The 12,438-nt window shown below is 37.2% G+C and overlaps 1 protein-coding gene across 1 annotated transcript in view; it reads right to left on the bottom strand.

The window, feature by feature from the left end:
* DNAH7 (dynein axonemal heavy chain 7) overlaps positions 1–12,438 on the bottom strand; it is a 264,651-nt gene that overhangs the window by 237,331 nt on the left and 14,882 nt on the right. The window contains exons 5-8 of the mRNA XM_032803624.2: positions 11,483–11,576; positions 8,293–8,473; positions 7,811–7,886; positions 1,764–1,889 (exon numbers count right to left, since the gene is read on the bottom strand). Of these exons, the coding sequence (XP_032659515.1) occupies positions 1,764–1,889; positions 7,811–7,886; positions 8,293–8,473; positions 11,483–11,576 (477 nt within the window). The remainder of the gene's footprint in view (positions 1–1,763; positions 1,890–7,810; positions 7,887–8,292; positions 8,474–11,482; positions 11,577–12,438) is intronic.

Genomic DNA, 12,438 nt, shown 5'->3' with positions numbered 1-12,438 from the left:
GAGAACAGCTTTAAATGATTTTGTTTACTAGAAGCTTCCAAGATCATGTGACAAGGGCATATATATCCCAACAGTTATCTATACAGAAAATTCTCAAAGCAGAACAACATCAATTTCTGAAGCCCAAGATAAAGATTCTAAATTCTGCACCCTATTTGCAAGAGTATATGAAATTTAGTACATAAGTGAAGAATATTTGACAGAAATAGTTTATTGTCCCTTGATTAGTTCCTACAATTCAACAAAAATGTATATTTAATTAAATTAATCAGTTTAAGATCTTTAAAAGGAGCATCGTATTTTACTAAAAAGGAACCTTACTAGAATAGTTTGCTTTTCCGATTATTACAGAATCTGATTAAAAGTCAAATGCTGCTTAGTGGGTAGCTGAAGAAGTCCCTGTCACAGAAATTTGGACTGTCCCCCCTAGTCATATCTGTAGATTTAGAAGACAAACCTAAATTTGACAAAGAAAACCTTATACAAGTTTTTTTTCCATTGTCTTTTTCTTGGCTGTAAAAATATACATTTTAAAATTAATTGGATGTCACATCTGAAAATTTTCACTTGGAAGTTGATTTAATTGAAGATTCAAATTAATGTCGCTGTTATCTGAAGGTACTGAATCATCAGAAACAGAAATAATATCCTGCTCAACCACAAATTTCGAAATTTTTAAAGATAATTCCCTCTGACAATATAAAGTTACTTCAGCAACTAACCAGAATCATCTGCACTAATCAAGTAAGAGGATTCTTCTTTGCTTTCACACCTCCTACACAATGAGAATATGTATATGTATATACTCAATCATAAGCCAGTTCGTTTATATGCTGACCCCCAAGACAGATAAGTAAAAATGGAAAATTTTTATAACCCGTTAATAAGCCGACCCTATAATTCAGGGGTCAGAAAACTTTGGCTCCTAGACCATCAAGATAACCCGCTGGTGGGCCAAGATATTTTGTTTACCTCGAGCATCTGTGGGACTGCCATACTTGCATAATATTCTCAATAGCTCACACGGTACTCCTTCAACTGTTGATTATATCCCACAAGAATGGGAATATATGAATTCTTCTTTTCTTAGCCTAGCAGTTAACACTGTTGAAAGCCTGAAATATAACATTCTGAACTATGTATCCATTGGTAGCAAAATATTCTGAGAGTCCTGCATAAAAGGATGTCAAGGCAGCCATCAGACAAATGCTATAAATTTGTGGGGCTAGATAGCTGAGATAATAAACACTTTTTTCCATCCTGGAATAAGCCTTTTTGCATGCTCCTTTTCTGAGAAATCTTTTTTTTTTTAGGTTATTAAACATTTTTCTAATGCTGAGCTTTTCCCTTTCATTATAGACTCAGTGGCTGTTCTTCTGGTCTCCTACTTCGTCACAATGATAGAAGCAGAAAAGTAACAAACGTGTTTGGAATGTCTGACTGGTTCTGGGCCATTCTTCATAACCAACTTTCAGATTTAGCAGAAGTAAATCAAAATAGGTCCATTGCCCCAGTGAAAACATGTAAGTCCGTGCAACTTCAAAATGAAAGGAGGCAATGCTCTTCCCATGACATGGGTATATAATCATTTCCCTCACTTTCAGTCCCAACCCACGCACTGTATCAGGAATGTGGCCAGCTATATAGAGTCAACAATCACTTGGAAGAGTTCCTTAGTAGCCTTAAATCCTAAGATGACAAAGTAAGTAGGTTTTGCACATTTTCTGTCAAAAGAGCTTAAAACCTACAGGGTCCACACTTACTTAAAAGAAGTCTCCCATAAGTCCAGAACAGCCAACATTGTGGGGTTCATTGCATACAAATTTTCCTTTATGTAACTGCAAGCTGACAAGAAAGACTTGTTCCAAGGTTTTGGCACAACTTCCATTCTAAACAAAACAGTAAAATAAAGTCTCCAATTAGTCATGCTAAGAATCCAAAAGATATGTATATTTCCTTAATAGTTATAATTGTGTTGCATGCCACTGAGATTTACAATTTGGGAAATAAAATTAATTTCCTCTTTCAGTCTTCAGAAATTAAAAATATTGTCCTAGAATATTGGGGAGTACATATAAAATTAAATATTGAGATAGAATTTTATGCTAAAACTTAAGCAGAGATATGTAACTCATTCATGGTCCCTTATGACTTCTTAGAGCTCATCAAACCAATTAGATAACATGCATGCTGCTTATACAGGTAATTAACCAATATTTTTTCTCAATGATCTTGAATATGTAATAGGTAAGGCCGTATGTTTGTCACAACCATGATTTTTGTCACGAAATCCATGCATTCTAAGGTCTTTTAATAAAAAGTGATTGCCTTTTTCACCTCAGTCTGCCTGCTACTAAGTACAATTTTCATGTATTTTTAAATATTTGGCACTTTGTGGTATCCTGCTAACATTGCATACGGTAAAAACTGTTGATCATGGTTATTTAACACTTTCTAATGGAAAATAGATGTAATAGTTAAAATATTTTGTGCCATGACTTTTTAAAAAGCTAATATAACAAAAAAAAATTTGTGACAGAGATTAACGTTTCTTGCCTGTAACCAGAGTTCTTTGAGATGGACTCTGCATGTTCACATTCATGGGATGTGCTAATGGTGCGGCTCTGACGGTGGAATATTTTGATAGCAGTACCTGTCTCTCTATTCACTGTTCCTGAACGTTGTGAGGACCAAGGTACAGAAGGGGACATGGTATTCCAGCCACCTCATTTCTTTCCAACAATCCCCTCAAATCTGAGTTTGGAATTAGGACTCGGAGAAAGAAGGGAAGATGGTCTGGGAGTGAGACTAGAAAGAGTGTCTCTAAAAGAACTTAAGTTACAGGTAAGTAACCTTCATTTCTTCTTCGAGTGGCCTCTGATTATTCTCATTCATGAGATAGTTTTACAAGCAGTATTGATCTTGAAGAAAAGTGGGACATGGAGTCCTAATTAAAGAGGGATTGACATACTGCTCTGCCAAACTGAGCATCTGATCTAGACACTAGGTCCAAAGAGCAGTGTTTTGTAAACATATCTGTGGATCTCCACATTACAGCCCTATAAACTTTTGTACGTGGAACATGTCGAAGGCATGCATAGCTGTGGTGGAGTGAGGATAGGGATGGATGCTAATGTGTAGGCTCCTTATATGCATAGCCTAACCCAATTTGATAATGCCTAAGAGGTGATCACTTAACCTTTTTTATTATTAGCATAACGTGAATAGATTAGGAAACTTTCTTAACTATTTAAATAATAAACTCAAGCCTTTATTGCATCGAAAACTAAATTACAGAATTTGTTTTTCACCTGCATGTGCATGTGGGCTTGGGAAAATTACCAGCAGGTTAACTGACTGATTAGTAAGAAATTGGGTTACCAGCATAGTAGAAACCTGTTGGTGACATAGTACAACTTTATCTTTTTGGAATACTATACATCGCAAGTCAGCCACGAGAGGCTGCAGTTCACTCACTTTTCTAGCTGATGTTACAGCTATGGTGAAAGCTGTTTTAATTGAAAGGTAAAATAAACAGTATTCTCCCACTGGCTCAAAGGGAGGCTTCATAAACTGTGTTAGGACTATGTTAAGATCCAATGCTGGTGAAGGGTTCTTGACTAGTTGGTAGAAGTTCATCAACCCTTTCATAAATCTCTTTACTGTCCCATGTGTGAAAACAGATTGTTTTCTATGAATGATAAGTCAATATGTTTGCTAAATTAACTTTAATCAATAAAAAGACTTGAAAATTTCAGCTGTACCACGTATCCCAATATAGTCTGAATGAAAGCTGTGGTTAGGACTATATTGTTACTCTTTGCGCAGAGGAAAAAAATCTCTTCCACTTGAGGATATACCACTTATGGGATGATTCTTTCCGATGAGTTAATTAAGACATGTATCTCTAGTGAGAAGATTTTTCTAATTCTTCCCAAGCCCTATAGCCCAAGATAGCAGGCACTAATAGGAAAAGTAGATATGAGTAATAATCCATTCCATCCTGTAGAGCCAACAGATGTGGAGTGAATGGAAAGACTGGTAAATTCATTTGAATCACTGAAGGAGGTCTGGAAACCACTGTTGCCTCAACTATTCTGGGGCAACCAGAATTACTTTATCTTATTTCATCCTCCTTATTATGCTCTGGATAAGGGGAAATGGAAGAAAGGGATAAAGAAGATCTTGCCCCCAGTTTATGAGGACTGTTTTTTAGATGGATTGGCTGTCTTTTCCTGTTCTCAAGCAAAATCTAGGAAATTTCATGTTTTTCTTGGTTGAAAAGCTGTCTACATGTGAATGACCCCATGACTGTAAGCTCTTGTGTACCACTGATGTTTTTAATGACCATCCATGGACTTCTGTCCTGTCTCTTCTCACTTGGCCCACAAGGCAGCTAGGTGCAGAGCTAGAGCCCTGTGCAGATACAAGATTTCTATCCACGGATGTGGGTATACACAGAGCTGCAGCACTCTACCAGGAACTGCAGCGGCGACAGCAGCAGCATGTTGGGCCACTGCTCACAGAAGTCAGTGCCCCACGCCAGCAGCTCCTCCAGCGTGGCTGTACCATCCACAGCCCTGGCCCCGCCCCACCTCAAGCCCCACCCATTAGGACAGGAACCAAGGGCATCGGCAGCTGTCCCTGGTCACACTGCTCTGTGCAAGTGACTCGGATGCTCCTGGACAGCAGGCCCTTTCACACAGCGGTCTGTCTCTCCAGTGCAGGGGCGTGTGAGCTGGTTGCACACAATAGCATGGCCAAGGACAGCTGCTGGTGTGCCTAGTGCCCACCCCAGTGAGTGGGGCTGGAATCAGAGCTGGGGGAATGCAGGAACCAGCACAGGGCACTGGCTCCTGCATGTGGTGGCCTGACATGCTGCTGCTTTTGCTGCTGTGGTTCCTGCTAGAGCCCTGCAGCTCCACGGATATAAATCTTGTATCTGTGCAGGGCTCTATGTAGAGCTACAGCAAAGATCTTGTGCTCACTGCACCATTCCTACAGAGCCACTGCCTCCCACAGCTCTAGGGAGTAAGCTCCAGCCTATTTTTTACATAACTTACTGCTGTCATGTCATGACAAGGTCTCACACCAAAAGCTCTTAAGCAAAGCAAGCAGCCATTGGGTAAGAGGGAAGGTCCTCTCATGGATCTGTAACTGGTTAAAAGATAGGAAACAAAGGGTAGGAATAAATGGTGAGTTTTCAGAATGGAGTGAGGTAAATAGTGGTGTCCCCCAGGGATCTGTACAGGGACCAGTACTATTCAACATATGCAGAAATGATCTGGAAAAGGGGGTAAACAATGAGGTGGGAAAATTTGCAGAGGATACAAAATGACTCAAGATAGTTAAGTCCTAAGCTGACTATAAAGAATTACAAAGGGATCTCACAAAACCAGGGAACTGGGCAACCCAATGACAGATGAAATTCAATGTTGATAAGTGCAAAGTAATGAACCCTGGAAAACATAATCCAAACTATACAAATAAATTGATGGGATCTAAGTTAGCTGTTAGCACTCAAGAAAGAGATCCTGGTGTCATTGTGGATAGTTCTCTGAAAACGTCCACCCAATGTGCAGCGACAATCAAAAAAAACCTAACAGAATGTCAGGAACCATAAGGAAAGGGATAGATAATAAGACAGATAATACTGTAATGCCATTATGTAAATCCATGGTTTTCCCACACCTTGAATACTGAATGCAGGTCTGGTCACCTCATTTTAAAAAAAAAGATATATTAGAAATGGAAAAAGTGCAGAGAAAGGCAACAAAAATGATTAGAGGTACGGAACAGCTTCCACATGAGGAAAGATAAAAAAAGACTGGGACTATTCAGCTTGGAAAAGAGATGACTGGGCAGGGGATATGATAGAAGTCTATCATGAATGGTGTGGAAAAAGTAAATGTTATATACCCTTCTCATAACACATGAACCAAGGGTCTCCCAATTAAATTAATATGCAGCAGGTTTAACACAAACATAAGGAAGTACTTCTTCATACAGCACACAGTCAGAACTCATTGCTGGGTGATGCTGTGAAGGCCAAAAGTATAAATGGGTTCAAAAACAAATTAGATCAGTTCATGGAGGATAGGTCCGTCAATGGCTATTAGCCAAGATGGTTAGGGACCATTGTTTGGATATCTCTAAACCTCAGACTGCCAGAAGCTGAGACTGGATAACAGGGGATAATTGCCCTGTCTCTGAAGCATCTGGCACCAGCCACTGTCAGAAGTCAGGATACCAGGCTAGACAGACCATTAATCTGACTAGTACGGCCATTCTTATGTTGTCCTTGATGACCTGAACCACCTTGTGATGAAGATGAAGTAGAAAAGATTTGGAAACCCATTGTATTGCTGTCAGCTCAGATAGCATACTACTGTATGTTTACTTTTCCTGGGAATTCCAATGGCTATGAACTATCCATTTATTGAAGTGTACTCCTCATCCCACACCAGATGTTTCTGAAGTTACTGATGGAACTGGAGGGTTGAAAGCCAGATCCTCTTAAGAATATTGTGACTGAGTCTCCCATGATAAAGACAATTGCAAATTCTTTGGTATGGACTTTGTTAGAGACATGCTGGGTAAATTTCATTTTGAGCTGGGTATAAGTTGTTGCATATACAGCTGACGCTATTAAGCCCATTAATTTAAGAAAGAATATGGCTCTCTGACATGGTAGTTGGTGTAGTAAAGCTATGGCTAGTTGAATCTTTAAAAACCTCTTCTGGAAGAAGTGCCCTCCCAACTTGACAGTCCAGAATTATCCCTGTGAAGGGGATCATTTGAGTGAGTAGCAAGAGCAACTGCTCCAAATTTATCCTAAGTCCCACCTTTTCAACCAGATAACCTTAGGATACCTGGTTCTGGATAGATATTCTTCTAGCAACAGTTTGAATAGCAATTTAATAGTCATCTAAATGTGGGTATCCATGTATCTATTGTCTCTGTAAATGCATTACCATAGCTGAGAGGCATTTTGTAAAACTTCTGGAGCCAGCAGAAAGACCAAACTGAAGGACCCTGAATGGGAAATTACCTTTCCTATTATAAAACAAAGACTGAGTCTGATTGAAATATGGCAATATGCATCATTCATATCAAAAGCTGCAAACCAATTCTGTGTTGAAAAGGAAAGTATTATAAATGCTAGGGTCAGCATATGTAAGTGGCACTTTCTGACGAAAGAATGTTTTCTCAATTCTAATATAGGTCAAAAACCTCCATCCTTTTTCAGGATTAGGAATTATCTTTAATAAAGTCCTTTTCCTCTGAATTCCCTTGACACCTCATCTATGGCCACTGTTGTCAAACCAGATAGAACCTCTGATCTTATGAGAAGGGTCCCTGAATAGGGATGAGACAGAAGTTATACTTGAACTAAAACTTATCGAGATGGTTCCTTAGCCAATGTAAATTGGCATACCTACACTGAAATCCATGCAGACTGCACACTAAAATCAATGGAGCAATGTCAATTTACATCAGCTGAGGATGTGACCAATTATCTTATGATCATTTGCTGTGGGACTACATCCAACCTTATTATCATTTATAAATGTTAAATGTTACAACAGGAAATTTGTTCTCAAAATTTTGTCAGACTATCCACATATATTTTAGAGCTTTAATATGCAACTATATGAGTTTATGCAACAAATAGCTAATATTTATTTTTAGTGATATTTAACATGCTCCAGTTTGGATCAATTGCCTTTGTCTAATAAAGTTTCCCTACATACAGTTTTCTCTCCTACTGCTGTCTAGTCAGTGTTCTTGAAGGAATATGTTTTCTTACTCTGCACGATGAGGTGGAAGAAAAGCTTGCTTCTTGTCTTCATCTTTTTCCCTGGGATCTCTTAAAACAAAGTCAACTAAAAGAAGGTATAAAAAAAGCCAAAACATAAATATGCTTAGCAAAGGAAAAACAACACTACACTAATGGATCCAAACAGTTGGGCAACCCCAATGAAGTGAATGAGATGCATGGATGTAACTGTACAGGGTATGTAATTCAAAATAATTTTATTTAAGTGAGATTTACAAAATAAAAGCAATTTTTATGAAACAGCAAAAGCATTGAATGATGCCGTATTTCTCCCTTTAGGGGAAAAAAACATGAAATCCTGTGGAACTTTCCTATTAAAAATATGTATCCAACATTTCAGTCATGTATAAACTTCTAATTTATTTAATGATGGTATTCACAATGAATTTATATATTTTAATAACTCATAATATTCATACAACTAGAAAAAACAGACATCATCATCAATTTACCTATAGCTTTCTTTACACTCAGAAGATAGTCTTCTCTCATTTCATCAGACAGTAAATATATACTTTCGCTGAGTACTTTCAGATGCTGTGGAACCAAATCCAATACATGCTCCAGCCAAGAGTCTTCCATTGGAGCGACATGTTCTGTATCAATTCCATGCCGAATGTAATAGTAGTATTTCTGTACATTAAAGGCATTAAATAAGTTAGCTCAATTTGGCATTATAACAAAAAGATAAAGATATCATTGCTAGTGCTGCTTTTGATGGAAGCGTAAGTACATTTCAAGGGTAGTAAGGGTTGTTTTACATTATAAACTATATATAACTCCAAGTTTAATTTTAGCTTTTATCTGATTTCTTAATGCGTTTACTAAGTGAATCAAAATTATTTCTAAAAGTTATAAAGATGGTATAATTGCATTCAAAAATATCATGTCATAATCCATATTAAACATTGATAACAGTGCCTCTACAGAGCACTAGCTTTCCAGTCAGTAACGTGGACACTGCCACAACACACACATACTGAAAGTCCTAACAAATTGCACTCAGAGACCTTCACTGTGTTGTAGCAGCATTCACGTGGAACTTTACAGCACAGCTGGTGCACTTTAGTGTCATATCCTGACTTGTTGTGCAGTAATTTGCCATGTAAACCAGTTCTTTGCCAATATATAACAACCATGCTGAAAATTGTGTAGACACAGAAAGAGGAGTCAGAGATGGAATATAAACCTTAACTTTGAATTTGCTTGTTTATTTGGTTTAAACCTGATTTTTGGGATTAAGATTTTCTACTGTGGGTGCCAACATTATTCTCATATAATTAGCATATAAATCTGTTGGACCCACAAACCCACAGTTGTGCATATCAATCAGACAATTGCATCACTAAATTGCAAATGCAACTTAGAGTCCTCTATCTGATTAATTTCCTAATATGTTCTCATGAATAAAGAAAATATAATCATAACATGCACATTTTAAAAGTGATATTTTGAATTAATTTGTTTTAAAACATGCAACAAATTCCTAATGATTTTTAAATAACTGTTAGAAACACAGATCAAAATTATATATATTTTCTATCCAGCACATGTTTTCTTCTTTTTATTTGGGTTTTACTAGTCCATCTGTAAGATCTGATTAGCTTGTTGTTTCATTTTGTCTTTAAAAAGTTAAGCAAGTTAGGATGGAACTAATCAGAAGTAGTTTTCTACTACAAGATAAAACAGACAGCTGGGTCAGACTGAAGGGGAAGCACTGGTGAAACTCAAAGCTATCCACCATGCTGCAAAAAAGGAAAATGCAGTTTTTAATCTTCAAAGGAAAGCCACAGATGCGGATTTCACCAACATTTAGTTTCCTCATAGTCCAAGAGGCATGTCAGTTTTATTTTGTATTACAAAAACTACCTCAGAGCATGAAGCAGGATAACATTTATTTTTTTAATAAATTTTGAAACAGACAAGCTAATCAGACTGCAGATATGATAATTATAGAGAGGTTGGAAAAAGGAATACTAAGCAGTGAAGGCAGGAACAAAGGACAAAATGCTATATACTCTGCTCCATGGCCCTGGTAAAAGGCAAATAGCAGAAATCCGAGGAGAAAACAGACCTAATTTGTAGAAAGCAGCTGTCGTAGTTCCACCATATGTTCCACCCACTCTGCAGAAACCCCACTGTGGTACAATTAGAGGGTTAGAATTCTATGGGGTTTCAAGAAGCATTTTAGGCTTACAGTAAATCATCAGGAATAAGCAGCAGCCACTGCAATGTATGCTTCTCTAGAAAACTGTTAGATGTTCAGGATATCCATGTAAGTTAATTCTTCTTCTTGCAACATTAACTACTGCTCTACACTTTCATCCTTCTTGGAGAGGGGATTAGGGAGTGGAAAATGCAAAGGCACAAGTGGTAGAATGGTGCTCCAGCAATTTGTTCCTTCACAGGGGTCCAGAGACCAGCAGAGTGGCTAGCCCTTTCTGAAGAAGCTCCTAAGATCAGTAAGGATGCACCTACATTTTCCTATCAATTCTCTGTCTCCATGTGGTTTGAAGCCCATGATGCCCACTCTTTCAGCATGGCCTTTAAAGGTCAGTGTGTTTGGGAAGCATTTTCTCCCTTCACAAGGGTTATTCTGGGAGGGAGTGAATAAAGTGCACAAAATGGAAGAAGAGGGGGTCGGAATAGAGTGAGAGAAAATACAGATCTGTGCAGACTGATAGGAGAGACAGTTATTGTGGAATATAATTTACCAATATCACAGCGGAAAAGAGCTGTTGGACTTTCTTTGGAATGCCAATCATTAAAGGGGAGAAGAAAGAAAACAAAGATCTGTTTTAGCAGATTAAAAAAAATTAATTTACCATCTAAATTAACCAGATAACGAAGTTCTTCATAATAAAACTCTTTGCTGTGATCTTTAAAATCTAGATTTTAGCAATTAGGTAATATGGTAATTAGATGATCTATAAATACGTAGGACAGGCTGTCAGTGGCTTGATTCATATGAATAGGTATAGTAATAAATCAGTACCTAATTCTTGCCAAAAGAAGGAAAGCAGCATAATTTCTCCACAAATAGGCACGTTTTTATGTTACAAAAGCAGAAATGACATATAATATTTTCTAACTGAAATAAACCCAAAATATAATCCCCTTGTGAATTCTATTCCTGCCAAAAGTAGGAATAACTTATGAGGGTAGAACACATTGCTTGGTCTGAGTAGATGCACGTTCTTACATACATACTCGTGTCTCAGACTCGTTTCTTCCATGGCAACTCCCCTTTATACCCCTCACAGATATCAGAGTATCCAAAAAGCAGTGTCTTCTTAACTTTCTAGTAGTGAAATAGTAAGGAAGGTCAACTCTCTCAGCATGCTACTGCCTGCAGGTTTTCCATCATACACATACTTTCATTGCCAAAAATAATATGGCCACTTACAAACAAAACAAAAGAGCAAACTAAAATTTACTTCAATGTAGAGGATTTGTGACCAAATTATTTAAAAAAATAGTTATTCCAAATTCTCAACAATAAAACCTCTGTACTGTATGCCAAAATAAATCTAAAGTGCCTACCACCATACAAATTCTGAATATTAGTCACCTTGTCACTATTGCAGTGAAATAAAAAGCAATCATTTATAATAATACTGCAAACAACACTATCTTAATTACCAAAATGTCTTTCTCTATGGGCGTGGGAGAACCCGTTCTTGGAGACTGGGTTTCATGTAGTGAAACAGGCTGTTGCAGAGTAAAGTCTTGCTGCCTAACAAAACAAAAATGACATAATATGCATTATGCAGTGTTGTTGTAGCTATGCTGGTCACAGAATATTAGAGGTAATATATTTTATTGGACCAACTTCTGTTAGTGACAGAGACAAGCTTTGTGTCTCTGTCACCAACAGAAGTTGGTCCAATAAAAGATAGTACCTCACCCACCTTGTGTCAGTACTATGTTCTTCAGACAAACTGTATAGCATCTCTAAAAGATACCATATCATATCTCATCTCAGCAGTGGTCAAAAGAATGATGCCTGCCACCAACTGAATCATAAGTATAATTAAGAATTCTGTATGGACCCAAATATTTTTCCAGACTATGGAATAGTTTACTAAACACCTTTTCTTTAAGGTGTCACAGGTATAGTGCTCAATTCTACCTTTAATGTGCATAGGGAACTGTTGTGCCTATTGACCATAGTTTGAAAACAAATCTAATTTTAAGATTTAAGTAGGAAATACTTCTAGAATATCAGTTAAGGTATCTTTATTTAGTAATTTCTTTCAAATTAAGGGACTAGTCATCTTAGCAAGGACTATTCATGTAGGTGAAGTTGGCAGACTCAAACTCATGGTTTGTGAAAAAATGGTCTTACACTTATGAGAATGTTAAATATATTCTAACAAGCCATTTAAATTAGTCCATTACAATTAGTTGACAATATTAAAGAAAACAAGAAAGCTCCTCAAGAAGAGATATGTCCCTAATTATCCAACATTGCCACAACTTTGTTATTATAATTGCACTATGCTAGTCACATTTTTTTATATTTACAGTTAGTAAATTCTAACCCATACATTTTTGTTTGTTTGTTTGCTTTATGCTAAACTACAGGATTAGATTCT

This window comes from Chelonoidis abingdonii, chromosome 10 (assembly GCF_003597395.2).
Source record: "Chelonoidis abingdonii isolate Lonesome George chromosome 10, CheloAbing_2.0, whole genome shotgun sequence".
Classification (NCBI taxonomy): Eukaryota; Metazoa; Chordata; order Testudines; family Testudinidae; genus Chelonoidis; species Chelonoidis abingdonii.
This window is presented reverse-complemented; position numbering and strand designations above follow the sequence as displayed.